Below are 14,896 nucleotides of genomic sequence, written 5' to 3'. Positions count from 1 at the left end.
CGAAATCTGTCACATTGCACGCACTCTGGCATGGGCAACTAAGCACGTTACAGATACCGACTCATTGGAGCCTCACAACAACACTTTTCTCCACTTTGTATTTGAGGAAACAGCAGCACAGAGAAGTTACATGACTCCTTGGATGCCAAATATGTATTAATTGAGCATCTGCCTGAGCCAGACCCTGTTCCAAGGCATGGAGGCACCGCTGTGAACTAAACAAAGACCCTGCCGCAGACAGCTTACGATCTAGACACGGAATACTCTTGTAGATAATGTCAGGTGCCCAGGGGGAAAAAAGCAGGGTGAGGGGACAGGGTAGGTGCCCTTGGAGACTTGTATGAAGGAGCAAGAGCAAATGGTATTTGCTAATAATAATTTAAATAAGCTTTGGAGCCCAAAGATCTGAAGATCTGAAGATCCTGAAGATCTTCATGACACCACTGAGTGTAGTGCGAACTCATTATTTTTTTTATTGTCCTGGGGCTACATCAGAACCCAAGAGCCTAAAACAGAGATCAGGGAGAATAACTTTACGAATGCCACGTATCCAGAAGGAGCAGCCTGGGACACAGCACCAGCCCCTTGTCCCTTTCAGCGTTAATCTAACAAATGCTAGCATTCCGTTCTGGTGACTAGCGTACAGGTTCGTCGAGGAGCCTCCACGAGAGAGGGCTGGGGGACGCACCCCAGGAACCGTTCGTTAAGCGCAACCGGCCGGGCTCTCGGGATATCCCCCAAAACCTCCGACATCCGCCCCCCCGCCCCGCCCCGCCCCTCACCTCCGGGCGCTCCGCGCGTCGGCCCGCAGGCACCCCAGCGCACGCGCACGGTCGGCCGGGCTCGCCTGCGCCGGCCACATCCGGGGCTCTGCAGGCGGCGCGGTTGCCATGGCAGCGGGGTCGCGGCTGTCGCGCGGGTTGGCAGGCCCGGAGGCTGCGGGCTGCCGGGCGGCTGTCGGAGCCGCACAGCCCGACACCCGAGCCCGCAGCGCTGAGGGGCGGCTGGGCAGCGCCGCCGCCATGTCGCTAGGCACCGCGGAGCCTGCCTCGGAGACGGTAAGCGCGGGCGGGCCTCCTCACTCCCTACAACTTTCCGGCTTTCCCGGCCGGGCGCGGGCCGGAGGAAGGGGCGCACGGCCGGCGGCCGCAGGGTGACAGCTGCCATTATTGTTACCGCATAAGAGCGGCCCTCGGGCCCCCGCCCGCGTGCAGCCTGCCGGACGTCGCCGCCCCTCTCCCAGCCCCCAGCGGCCCGTAAACCCCGCCTGCCCCTGCACAGGCCGCCGCTTCCAGGAAGCCCTCCTGAGCGCTGAGCCCTCGCTGCGCCGCGCCTGCGAGGCCCCGGCCTGTGCCGAGCCTGCGACCGCGGTCCGCGGGGCAACGGAGCCCACTGCGTAAGTGCCAGCCCAACCAGGCCTCCGGGCGGGACGGAGCCATCCGGATGCACGAGGCGGGTGGTGGGGAGTGAGTCGGGGGAAGAAGCCCCAGGCTCCTGGGAACAGCGCACTGCCCAGCACAGGTCGGAGAAGGCTTCCCGGAAGAGGTGCCTCCAAGTTTCCTCCCTTGGGAGAGAGCAAGCGTGCTGTCAGCTCTTGCCTTTTTCGAGTGTTTTTGGCGCGCGTGCTCTTCGCTGGAGGGTCAACGTGGATGAATGGGCGGCATTCGGGTGGGAGAAGGAGGAGGCAATAAACCGCACTAACATGGCTTGTGTAGAACATGAAACAGGCCTATGTGGCCGCCGTGGGTTGCAGAGGGCTGCTTTAGGCTGCGTGCGCCAGGCAGGTGTCCAGGACGCCCTGGATGTCCCTGACCAGAAGGAGATCTGAGCGCAGAAGGGCCAGCAAGCACTAAGGTCCTGGGGTGGGAAACATGGTGTGTGTTCCAAGGCGGGAAAGAAAGCTTGCTGGGCAACCTCCTTGGGGAAGGTGGGTGCCGGCCTGACCCTGGACAGCCTCGCAGGCCGTACGAGGAGTTTGGACTTTATTTCAGGGCTTCTGGAGGGTTCCAGACAGAGGGCATTTTGCTTACTTTGCTTCCTTCTCCTGGAGAAGGCCGTGCTGGGCAGGGCTACACAGAGCTCGCCTGTGCAGAGCATCCCTCCAGACACCTAGTCCTGCCTCATCTGGAAGGCCGGGCCACCTACCCGGGACTCACTCACTGCTCCTTTATCTTTAGAAAGTAACTCCTTAGTTCGTGATTGTGAAAATTGTGAGCGCTAGAATGTGGAACGCCAATTTACCCATGATCTAAGCACCTACACAAGATCACCTTAGTCTTGGTGTATTTCCTTCCTGATCTTTTCTCAATGGATCTCTTCCCACACAGCTTTAAAAAAGAAAAATCGAGATCATATCTAAGTTGTTTTGTGACCTTTACTATTTAATTTGTTGTTAACGTTTTCCCATAGCCACACATTTTCAAGAGCATGATTCAGAAAGTCTGAACTGTGGGGACGCCTGGGTGGCTCAGTTGGTTGAGCAGCTGCCTTTGGCTCAGGTCACAATCCTGGGGGCCCTGGGTTCAGGTCCTACATCGGGCTCCTTGCTCACAGGGAGCCTGCTTCTCTCTCTGCCTCTGCCTGCCACTCTGCCTGCTTGTGCTCTCTCTCTCTGAGAAATAAATAAAATCTTTAAAAAAAAAAAAGAAAGAAAGAAAGTCTGAACTGTAGCTACCCCTACTTTATCCGTTTCCCTGCTTTCCCCCCCTCTTGTTTGCACTTTTTTGCTACTAGGAACAGCACGGATGTGAACATTCTTACACACTTAAGGATTTGTTAAGCCCCTTCCACGTGAGGCTCTGAGGATGCAAAACCAGTAAAGCCCTGTGCCTTGGTGTCAAGGAACCCAGTCTCGTAGAGGAACCAGTACAAAGCTCTCTCAGCACTTAGAAGACTCTCAGCCCTTGGTCCAGGCTAACTTGTGGCTTTCTGCTGAGCTTGGGTCTGTCCGGTATCAGACAGGAACCTCTTGAGAGCAGGCACTGTGCTGTCTGTCTGTTCCCCTAGTGGACTGCAACGGCCTCCGGGCTGGCTGGTGGACTTCCCAGAGTGCTTACTCTCTGCCAGAGGGCTCACGGTGCAGTGGCTGTGTATAGAGTCACGGGATGACACGGAGCCCAAGTGGGACCACCAGTGTTTTAAGAGCCAACGCTTGTGGAAGGGCTTAGAGTTTCTAGAACAAGACAGTAAGAACATTTATTAGGCATTTACCATGTATAAGGTTCTGTGTCATGTGCTTTACTACTCAGGTGACCCCCTGGCCTCCCCTGACCTCTTGCACAACCCCTGGGCCTTCCTGCCTCCCAGACCCTCCTGCAGCCTCCCGGCAACACAGCTCAAACATATTTATGACGGCTGCTCTGAAAGACTTTGCGAAGTCTGTCATCTGGGCCCCTTCAGAAGTTTCTGTTTCTGCTTTTCCCCCGTCTATCGCTCACACTTTCCTGTTTTTCTCTGTGTCTCATAGTTTCCTGTTGGAAGCTAGACATTTAGAAAGAATGTTACAGCAACTCTGGGTTTTGATCCCTCCTCCCCATGGGACCAATGTGGTTTGCTTGGTGGCTCATCTGTTCACTGAGTGACTTGGCTGGACTGACACTTGATCTCCCCACACTGTGCGGCCCCTGATTCCCTGCTTGGATTCTTTCTTATTTACGTCCTCTAGCCTCACCACCTGGGGGCACCCTTGGGTCAGCACAAGCCACTTTCTGGTCAACTTTCTGCCCTTGACCACTGCGTGTACGTGTGTGTGTGTGCGCGTGTGGGCACACATGCATCTGTGATGTGCGTGCGTGCGTGCGTGTGCATGCATGTGTGCATCTGGTGTGTGTGCATGTGCAGGATGAACACCTGTGTGTGTGTGTGCGTGCATTATGTGTGTGCCTGCTTGCATGCACATGTGCATCTGTGGTATGTGTGCCTGCGTGTGCCTGCACGTGCGCATCTGTGGCCTGGAGGCTGCTGGCACAGGGCAGGAGTTTACAGTTTTTGCCCACCTGCAGCCAAGGTCTAGCAGCTTGGGTTGCTCCTCTTCATCTGAAAGGGCAGCCTGAGAGGGCAACCTGAGCCACCCATGTGGCCCCTGGACTTCAGGGATGTGTGATTTTACCTCGAAGCCTGGCTTCCTGGGAGCTGCTCTAGCCTCGGAGTTCCTCATTGAACCAGTAGGTTCAAGGTAGTGTCCGTGGGCTTGTGCCCCTTGGTGGATTGAGGTGTGGTGTGGAGAATGTTTCCAAGCCCACCCTGAGCCTGCTCCTGGTGGGTGCGGTCTAATGCAGAGGGCCTCCCTGAGCCTCAGGGTTGACTCTGACCCCAGGAAGGCGCTCCTGGATCTGTTAGAGTTCCACTTGCTCTGCTGGTTAACTTTCTGCTGCAATGATCACAGAGCCAGGAGGGCTATGTAATTGCTCCCCACCATGTCACCGCGGCCTTCAACTTGACAGTGGAGTCGGGGAGGCATGGGAGTGCTCCACTACCCACTACAAATAAAGCCAGTGGCCCCTCACCCCCTTGCACAACCACTGGCCTGCCGTTTCCCCAGGGAAGGACTTTGGTGCTACGCTCAGCAGCAGGGATGGCTGTGTGTTTCTCCTGGAGTGACACCCCTGCTTCAGGAGGGGGTGCTGGCCTTCTGGGCTTGACTCTCCCTGTGTGGAACCTCTGCCCTACCAGCAAGCCAGTGTTGGGGCTTTGGGGACCCAGAATTCCTAGTCTGCCACATCTGGGGCAGAACTTACAGCCTACCATTCCTCACCATCCTGCCTGTACCCACCTAGAGTGGGTATCTCTCAAGTAGTTTCTATGAAATGGAGTTTGGGGGTGAGGGGTGCCCCGGATTCCCACTATATTCCCCCACATTAAGTAGATTTTCTTGAATGAATCTTCCTCTATTGCTCTATGCCTTTAGGTCAATTTCCAGAAACTTCAAGCTATTATTTATTTTATAAGCTTCTGTGTTCAATGGTTGTAAAAGAAACAATTGCCCGAGCTCCTCACCCAACCATTCTGAAAGTCTATCCTTCCTCACAGTCACCGTGAACTGAGTCCCCGCAGGCCCCCGCTTCTCAGATGGACGCGCCGTGTCTTCTCCCTCCGTGTTTAATTAGCAGTGTATGTGGTCTTTCAGGGCTTTTAAAAATCGGGTAGAGGAACGTGTCCTCTGTGGTCGAGGAAGCTGAGACCCAATAAGCATGACCCATATCGCACAACATGCGCAGAAGCCTGATGCCGCTCCAGGCCTCCTGGGACACTCTGCCCGTGGACTGCCCGCCCGCCCATGGCCCCTGGGTTCCCGTCGCACAACAGGTGCTGTCTAGTCCGGCAGCCTCAGAGAACCAACTGTTAATGTGTTTGCTATTGGTTTTTTTTCTTTAACGTGGTCGCTGTTTTTAACGCCATCTGTGGCCTCCTGCCGGTGGAAGGGGCGGGTCTGCAGCAGCTCCGTGGCTCCAGACGTGGCTGGCAGGGCTAGACACCACAGTGACCCGTGGGGAGGACTGGCTAGGGAGAGGGCGTGGTGGGCTGGCACACCTGTGGGAGAGGGAGGTCCCTCGGCGTTATCCACCGCACACACACATAACCTCCTTTCCTCGTTGAGCCTTTAGGTCACTACAGCTTTCAAGAGTGTATTCAGAACAAGTAATAATGACAAGTGTCTACAAGAGAAACCTCTTGCTTGCTGTGTGGTTTCCAGTGGGTTCACACGCACCATTGGCAGGCGCGTCCTTGGCAATGCTCGGGTACCTAGATGCGGTCACCACAGTGGCTCCTCTGGTCTTGCCCAGGATCTGCACATTGAATCCCCTGTCTTCCCTTCCTAAATGTTGCATGTTATATTCATACACTCTGCTCAAGGAAAACTCCTCTCTCTAATCGGCATGTGCTCTTTCCCCATGAAAAGGTTACCTGTTTAGTGACCTTGAAAACCCAAGTCTGTGGCTGGTAAAAGATCATGCTTATCGGAGTGTGCTCCCTTCCCCCTGCCCCACGTCACGCCGTACCATGGGTCCCGACTCTGGGTTTCAGAGAGAGGGGGACGCTGCTCCCGTTTGCAGCAGACCCGCAAGCTGCTAGCAGCATGTTGTCTAGGTGCTGATGCTCAGCCCTGCAGAGGATCCGTGTGCCTTTCAGCAAAGGTCCACTGGGGTGGGAAGTGGGCTCCAGCACACCGCGGACCCCCGCAGCCAGACACAGATAGTCGGTTCACAGGAGGGGCGTGCAGTCCTAACTCCCAGCAGCAGCTTCGTAAACCAGCGACAAAATAGTCCGAAAGAATGTAAATTTTGCTCCTCTGGTCTCTCTCCTTTTTTTCAGGATGTAAACTTGAGCCCGTGAGTTACACGGAAACACTCTTCTCTTGAGAAACGACCTCCTAGTCCTGAAATTAGGCAGTGCAGATTTTATTCGAGCCCAGTCCCCCCCCCCCCGCCACCCCGGGCCAGGGCAGGGAGTGTTATGTGTCTGAATAATGCGTGTATTAATGAGTATGTTTTTTTGAACGACTTCAACTTGTTCTGATCAGGATCCAGTCACAGATTCCACATGCTTTGATGTGAAGGTGAACGAGAGCATGTTTTAAAAATGTGGAAAATGAAGTCCTTTTATTCCAGACTGTCTCTTTATCAACAGTTTGTGCCAACGGTGTCGCCAGGTAGACAGACGACAGACGCAGAGCTCACCTGCAGGCAGAGGCTCTGCTCCGTGTCCCCCACCCCATCTTTCTGCCGGGCTGAGCTGTCTGGCTGCCACATGCTTATTCTGACCGGGTTTCTTGAGTCTTTGCCTGTGTAGCTGTAGATGGGCTCTTTCTACCTCGTGTGTACGACCGTGGGGAGCCAAGCAGGTGCCCTAAAATTTCAACGTTTGCATCTCTTCTTCCAGGGAGATGACAGTCTATCTGCAATTACCTTTGACTCTGACTTTGAGACGGTGAGTGCGACCGGGGGGCCGCTGCTGATCCCCGCGCTGGCTGTTTTGCCGTTACTCATGTTACCCAAATGCGTGCACGAGGTCATTCCCCCCGAGTGTTGAGTTTAGAGCTGGAACACAAACCGCACGTGCTCCTCAGCACCTGAAGAGTTTTGATGTAAACAACTGTGGTTGTAGTTTTAAGACTTGTATGCAGATGTTAGTCCCTAATGGCGTATATTTGAGGCAGATGGTAAGCTCTTCTCCTGGGTCTGGTTTTGGCTACAACCCCTCGGCCCCCAGTCCTGACCTGTAAGGGGAGGGTGAGGGCTCTGGGAAGAAAGAGGAGACCCTTTGGCAGCCATCCTGGTGCTGCATGATGTCGTGGCTGGATGGCCCCCGGGCTGCCGGAGCCAGCCTGAAGGGAGAGTAGACAGCACGTCAGTCATCCCTCAGCACAGAGCCCTGAGGGCACGTGGCCCCAGCAGATCCCCCTTGCACCGCAGCTCTGTGGACTCGGGTGGAGCCTCTCAGGCCCCCTGTCTGCCACGAGAGACCCCTGTGGCATGGGCACATAAGTAGTGGGTAGGAGAACCCAGTTGGTGCCCAGTTCCGGGCCTGGCATCAGGGTTGTCCCGGGAGACGGGATGCCGACAGGGTCACTCCTCTGCTGGACCAGCCCTCCCCAGCTGGCCTTGCAGGTGCCTTGTTCACGAGGGTTTCTTCTTGCCAAATCCACCCTCATTGACAGTCACAACCTGACGCTCCAGGCGCTGGCATGAGGACAGTAGGGTGGTCGAAGATACGCCATTTGTGGGGTGTGTTCAGCCTGTGCCTATGTAGTGTTGCCAGGGCCCCTGGGGACCCAGCTTGGCCGGAGCACGGCTCTGACCACGTGTCCTGGGGTCGCCCCGCCGTGCCGTGGGCTTTTTCCTTGGCTCAGACTGTGCTCATGTCTCTGCTGAGTTCAGCTGCTCTGTCACTGCCCTCGCACCTGCTCCGATCCCTCCTGAACACGCCTGCGCTTCACCACTGGGGCCTCGGGGCTGCTCTAGAAGGCTCAGCATGCTTTACCTCATTTCCTCTTTCTTTCAGAAAACAAAAAGGAAAAGTTTCCACAAACCTCCACCCACATCACCAAGTAAGTATGTCCAGGCCCCTCATCCCTCAGATTTCTGCAGTTGAACTCAGAAAATGGTTTTCAGAAGCTGTCCTTCCCTGGCGTCTTGGGAGAAGGATCGCGAATGCCTTCTCCAAACACTCGGGGTCATTGAAATGTGACGCTTCTGCTGCTTGGCTCCGTTTTGTGTTGGGGTCTTATAAGCTGTCACTCTTGGGATTCCCGCTTTCCCCCATGGCCCCAGTGCTCCCTGTGGGAGGAGGCCCAGCGAGGGGCTTAGGCTCCTGTTCGTGGTCCCCAGAGCCCCCAGCAGATGCCATGTTTCCAGCCTCTTGTGCTCCTTCCCTACCCTCTGAACCTGCTTGTGTCTTTGGAACGCCGCCGTGGCCAGAGAGCCTTGTCCCCTCGGGATCGGCTCCTGCATGAGAGCTGCTGTCGGCACACTGGGCTGAGCAGGTGTCGTGGTTTCCTGTGCGTTCACCCTGGCTGCGCCAGCCTGGTGGCTCTGTGCTCCCCGTCCTTGGCAGGGGCGGCAACTCTGTCTGGGAGACAGCGTCCTTGGCTGTGGGCAAGCAGGTGGCTACCCGTCAGGTACAAGGTGGCAGGGGTGGGCTCTTCTTTGCCCGGGCAGCTGAACTGAAGTTTGGGCGCCTTCTGAACAACAGACAGTTACTTCTCACAGCCCTGGAGGCTGGACGTCCCAGACTGGGGTGGCAGCACAGTCGGGTTCTGGTGAGGCCTCTTCTGGACTGTGGACAGCTGCTGCCGGGTTATATCTACCATGGGTGAAGGGGCAAGGGAGCTCAGTGGGGTCCCTTTTATGGGGGCACTCATCCTTCATGAGGGCCCGCATCATGAGCCAGTCATCTCCTGCAGGCCTCACCCCTTCACGCGGTCACAGCAGGGGTTAGGTTTCAGCAGAGGACTTGTGGGGGCACAAATGTTCAGTCCACGGCGCGTGGTCTTTGTCCAGATGACCAGCCAGCCTCTTCCTCTCCACTGTTAGGACATTACTCTAGAGCACAGTGAACCACAGGTAAATTTTACGCTTAGGAGTGTCTTCAGGACAAAGTTTAAATCCTGGATTGGCTTCCTTTTGCTCGCCAAAAACCTGAGGCAGTCCCAGACTTTATTACACACATATCTGTGTTCCTTACACGCGTATACACTTCAAACACCGTGTCACGTGTGTGATGCACTCAGAAAATGCTAACGGACTTTCATATTAGCCCAAGGGAAACATTTGAAAGGTAATTCCTGCCAAGGAAAGAAAGTGTGTTTTCTATTACAAAGAAATATAAACATTAGAGAGAAATTGTCTTTGAGTTTGGATTTTTGATGATCTTGCTTTCCTTCCGTGGAGGAGCCTGACGATTGACCTTCTTGTTTTAAAACCATTTCGTTTTAAGTCCTCGTGGCTATGAGGTGCCGAAGGTGAATATCACAGCATCTTTCATCATTCTCACCGAAAGTCAGCATTTCAAGTGTTTAAAATCATAATTAGCAAATCGTTTTTATCTTGATTTCTGTAAATGTCAGAATTGTGTTTCATGTTAAGTTACACCAGTGAGAACCCCCGGATCACCACTGGAGGGGGCTGCTGAGCCTCAGCGGCCCTGCAGCTCCTGTGCTTTCTCTTGGCGCCTGGCAGGGAGTCTGGTCCTGCGATCACTGACCGAGGCTGCCCTGCTCCCCACTGACCTGCGTGTCCTGACCCCAAGCTCTGGTGTCTCTATCCGTGGGCCAGCACTGCCTCTCACGCTGCTTGGCCAGACCTCAGGCCCAAGGCCCGTTCCCCTCACAGCCTTCGGAAAGCCTGTTCAGCAGGTGTGCTTTGGTCTGAATTCCTGGGCCATGACGGCAGCGACTGCGTGTCCTCTTAACGTCACAAGCGTGTCTCTGTAATGTCCAGGCCAGCTCCACGTGGGTCTGTAGCTTCCGGAGCACGGGGGCTGGGGGCTGGGTGCTGGGGGCCCTGCTCGCCAACGTGCTCCTCCGCCCGAGTTTCCTTCTGCCTTTCCCGCTTTGGTCCGTGTGCGCGCACATTTCCTGAGGAATTCTTACTATTTGTTGATGAATCACATGCATTTAGGAGGGAAATGTTGCTTGGACAGCTGTTTACCTGATTGCTGACTTACTTTATAAGTGAGCACTTAAATGGACAATTTTGGAAGGCCATCAGCTGTCCTGGTGAGCGAAAATGTGTCCAGGTCAAATGGGTCTTTGTTCTCCTGTTCTAAATCATAATGGGACATTTTTCATAAATTTTGAAGCCGTGGAAAAAAGTATAGGAAAAAAAAAATTTTTTTTTTTAGGTATTTTATTTGATAGACAACAAAAGAGGGAACACAAGCAGGGGGAGGGAGAGGGAGAAGCAGGCTTCCTGCTGAGCAGGGAGCCGAATGTGGGGCTCGATCTCAAGACCCTAGAATCATGACCTGAGCCGAAGGCAGCAGCTTAACAATTGAGCCACCCAAGTGCCCCAAAACTTAGAAAATTTTTAAAACTAAACATATTAGACCTAGGTTTTTAGGAACTGCTCTAGACAGACATTTCTTTGCTAAATATGAGCCTGTTTTTTGGATAACTAAGTTTTCACATACATTTGTCATATCTTCCATAATTAAAGAGATGAAATTCCAGATGAAAAAAGAGCTTCAAAACATTTTCCTTACTTTGATAACAAAATAAAAAATGCCCTGGAAAGGTAATTTTCCTCTCATTTCTTCCACATTTTTTAATATATTAAGTTCTTGATATTATTGCTTGTGGAAGCAAAATAGAAAATTTTTTACAATGTCAAGTATAAAGGACACAAAATTGTATGTTCCCTAAATTGCGGCTATGCTGAACTACACACGCATTGGAAAATATCCAATATTGCCAGAATTATGGATTTGTGTTTATAGATAAATTTCCTGTTATGTTATGTCTTTATAATGAAATTTTAAAAGGAAATGTAAATATATCTACACGTCATAACTGTGTTTTTTACTTTTGCCAGAATATTCTTGCGACTCTTCTGTGGTCTGGTTATTGTCTGAGACACTTGCGTTGCGGGGGGCAGCATTGATCTCTTGCACCTCTGAAACCATGTGTTGACTTTCTAGAGTCACCTTATCACTCTAAGCCGAGAAAAGTGGCGTCTTGGAGATCTTTGAGGACAGCAGCAAGCATGCCTCTTGGTAACAGAATGTCCTTAACCCCACAGAGACTGTGGCTGGGAAGCTCAAAGCCAGGTATGTGGTCGCTCCGACAGAGACCTTTCCCACTCCACAGGAGAGAGTTAGGAATCGAGGGTGGTGATTTAAGCTACGGTTTGTGATTTGACTTCCTTGAATGACATTGTTTTTAATCTTCTCGAAGACATTGAGCCTCGTAACCTTTACAAACCGGTCAGTGTGGTTTCTGACGGTCTGCGTGTGTGACACCGTATGTCTTTGAGTCTTAGGAGGCCTCGGCCCGGCCAGCCTGGCCTGTTGGAGCCAGCTCCTGCCAACCTGCACGAGCCTCTTTTTCCATTTTAGGAATTTGGGGAGCTGGTCGATGTCACCCTGGCAGCTTAGATTGGACGTGGTGGGAATATTTATTATACCAGGGAACTAAGCAGATGCTACAGACCTGGGCTTTCTTTATCTCTTGAGATCTGCTTATTGAACACTTAGCAGCAAGGCACCGATAGCCACTATCTGATGGCCGCCTTTAGCTGTCTTCTGCCCAGGAAGATTGATGATTAGAGGCAAAACCTCCTGTCATGTTTGTGTGTACCTGTCGTATTAAATCCATGCACGTTCAAACCAGGAAGTCTGACCCAGCCCCTGAAGTCAGACGTGACCTTGGAGCATGCATGGACCACCCCCCCCAGCAGCACACCCGACTATGTGACAGAAGCTTTGAGAATGAAGAGGTCAGATCTCAGGCGTTCTGCCAGCAATGGTGAGCCCAGTGATGCTGGTGAGGCCCCAAGTGAGGGAAAGCAGGAGGGAAAGCGCGGGATCTGCTTGGACACAGTGAGATCTGGGGCTTCCTGTGCTGGATCCCTGCGAGATCACGGACAGAGGACGGGGTCCTGCAAATCCACTCTGTCCTCCTAGAAAGTAGCTTTGCTCATGTGGACAGAGACATCTTCCAGGGCTCCAGGAGGGCCCGTCCCCCTAAACTTAGAGTCTTAATGAAATCTGTTGGACACACAACCTTAGAAATAACAATTGCAAATAAGGAAAAGCCCACATCTCACCAGAAAAGCTGCACGTTGTCCTGTCTCTGTCTTCCTGCCTGGCCTTTACCCACGTTTCCTGCACGGCTCTCACAGCTCTCCTTGAGGGCCTCCGCACTTGTCACTGTGACCGCGAGCTGACCCCCAGCCCGCGCTGGCTGGCTCCGAGTTCTACTTTAGGCTTCGGTGGTTTGGAGTCTCCGTATATCGGGTATCACATCGGAACCAGAATGTGCCTCACTGCTTCGACATGGGAAGGGGTGTTAGTCTTTTCGTTTTGTTTGCTATTTAAAACCTGAACATACCGCTTCTCCTTTTGGCCCCTTCTTTCCTTTTCCTGCAAGTAAGCCCTGTGTTCACACCTTTCCACTTCCTTCTGCTTTCTTTTTCTGCATTGCTATCAGTTTTGGTCTCCTTACTTTCGGGGAAGGTGTTGTGGTCAGGCTATAAAACATGCAAGTATTTTTGCTCTTCTATTTTTTTTTTTAATCCTCCTTTTTTTAAAAGGGTAATTTTACCAACTTCTTGGTTTTCCTTAAGGTGCAGCCAGGAATTCTTTCTGCTGTTGGGATGATCTTTTCAGACATTTGCATGTCGCCCTCCAGGTCACGTTCCCGGGACCCCGGTCTACAGAGAGAAGGAAGACATGTACGACGAGATCATTGAGCTGAAGAAGGTAGTGTTTCTGACTGTCCCTTGCTGGTTTTGGACAGCGAGAACCTTCTACAAGGACGGGTGGGAAGGCCTGGGTCGGTGCTGATGTGTCTGTGCGGAAAGAACGTGAGCTTTGGGGGGACGCCCGAGTTCGAAGCCCGGGCCTGTGCCTTGGAAGCTGGGAGGCCCGCCTGCGCCAGCTGCGGGAGAGGCCTCCCCAGTGTGTCAGCGCCGTCTCTGCTCTGCTCCCACAGCATGGCAGGGAGGCAGGGGAAACACGGGCTTGACCTCACAGTCCCTCGGCACAGAGGTTTGGCATCGGGTAAGGTCGCTGGTGTCATTGTTATCAGTAGCCTCCTGTGTGTGTGTGTGTGTGTGTGTGTGTGTGTGTGTGTGTTCCATGTGAACTGGATGTTCCATGTGCCCTCACTCTGTGGATCTCCATAGGAGTCTGTGAGGGAGTTCATGGCTCTTAGCTGGTGATGACCTTGAGACTCAGACAAGGTAGTCGTCCATCCAAGGTCAACCAGTAGCAGAATGAAGACTTCCACTAAGGCCGTCTGTCTCCCGAGGCCAAGGCTGCTTTTCCCACCGCGTGCTATCTCCCAGTCCCTGATGTATGACGTGCACTGAGCTGAATTACTGTCATCCTCGTCACCGTCACCATAATCATGACTGCCATGCTGTGCTTTAGTGCCCGTATGCGTTCTTGGGCCCCTAGAGAAGAGGCCAGGGTTCGCTCCCTTCCATAATATCAGTCTCTTTCTAGCCCTACTGTCCCCACCAGCCGAACCCCATCTGGGGGCCCACAGCCTGTCTGGGCACCAGAGGTTAAACAGGGTGTGGGCAGGAAGCACGTCCAGGGCCTGGCCATGGCGATGGGCCTGCGAGCCGTCCCTGCCTGAGGAGCGCCTGGTCTAGGCCACTGTGTATAAGACACAGTCCTTCTGCGTCGGTCCAGACGAGATGCTCTGATTTCAGGTAGAACCAAGAGACTGTGCCCCATGGGAGTGCACAGCAGTGAAGGTGCCTCCCACGTGCCACGTTCTCAGGGCAGGTGTTGAACAGGTGTTGGGCAGGTATCATGGGGAGAACCCAGTTTTGAAGTCTGAATAATCACTGCGGTAGCACTCTTGAATCTTCCTGGGGCTAGAAGTGGGTCTCTGGGTAAAATTATGCTGACTTTATTCAGACTTCACCGTCACAGGCTTCTGGAAAAAATCAGCTCAGGCTTCTAGACGCAGAGAGAAGAGAGTCTACTTCCTTGACACTGTGGCTCTGGGGTCTGGGGCATCAGTCATTTTTCTATGGCAAGTGATGCCTCAGTTTCCTGTTGAAAATGAGTACCATAGAGGTATAGTCTCTCAGGGTTGCTGGGAGAGCTCAGCAGAGTACCAGTGCGAGTGCTTGCTCAGCGAGGGGCCACCGGTGTAGACCACCCCAGGGAGCCTGACACTCAGTGAGGAGCAGGGTGTAGACTGTCCTGAGCAGTAGCAGAGGTGGCACTGAGAGTCCCCTGACCCTGCACCAGTCTCCCCCACCTGTCCACACAGTATCAAAACCAGGACATGGACATGGGCGCCATGTGCGTTTCCAGTTCCGTGCCATGTTGCCACGTGTGTGTGGTCATGTACCTGCCACACGTCAGCAAATGTGCTGCCCCAGGCTATTCCTTGAGCTGTCCCTTTGTGGTCAGACCTGTCTCCCTCCCCTCTCACCATTCCTAACTCCCGGTGACCATGACTTCTCCCCATTGCTACAATCTTGGCGTCCTGATGATGCTCTGTACATGCAATCATACCATACAGGACCCCTGGAGACTGGCATTTTCTGCGGAGCATCCTGCCCTGGGAACTTCCAGGGCGGCCCGTACCATGGCTCCTTCTGCTCAGCCCTGGCCCAGCTGCGTCCTACCAAGTTTGATATTATCGTACTTCTCTCTTGTGCTAATTCCCTGAAGACCCTTTGGCCCACAATTATTTGGAATTATGTCATTGAGT

At 53.4% G+C, this 14,896-nt stretch overlaps 1 protein-coding gene across 12 annotated transcripts in view; it reads left to right on the top strand.

Moving 5' to 3' along the window:
* Positions 1 to 792: 792 nt before the first annotated feature.
* Positions 793 to 14,896, top strand: part of IQCE (IQ motif containing E) — a 46,525-nt gene continuing 32,421 nt past the window's right edge. For 2 of the 12 annotated variants that reach the window (XM_082713812.1, XM_082713810.1), the window contains exons 1-5: positions 884 to 1,058; positions 6,880 to 6,927; positions 8,002 to 8,047; positions 11,137 to 11,265; positions 12,848 to 12,918. In XM_082713812.1, coding sequence (XP_082569938.1) covers positions 891 to 1,058; positions 6,880 to 6,927; positions 8,002 to 8,047; positions 11,137 to 11,265; positions 12,848 to 12,918 — 462 coding nt within the window. In that variant the 5' untranslated portion in view covers positions 884 to 890. Of the gene's footprint in view, positions 1,059 to 1,116; positions 1,397 to 6,879; positions 6,928 to 8,001; positions 8,048 to 9,677; positions 9,854 to 11,136; positions 11,266 to 11,827; positions 11,963 to 12,847; positions 12,919 to 14,896 lie in introns of those variants that run through there. The other 10 variants (XM_082713806.1, XR_014306292.1, XM_082713811.1 and 7 more) reach the window with 10 other exon arrangements.

Source organism: Mustela nivalis (genome assembly GCF_964662115.1).
Source record: "Mustela nivalis genome assembly, chromosome: 19".
Classification (NCBI taxonomy): domain Eukaryota; kingdom Metazoa; phylum Chordata; class Mammalia; order Carnivora; family Mustelidae; genus Mustela; species Mustela nivalis.
Note: the sequence above shows the minus strand (reverse complement) of the source record. Positions and strands in the feature narration are given on the sequence as shown.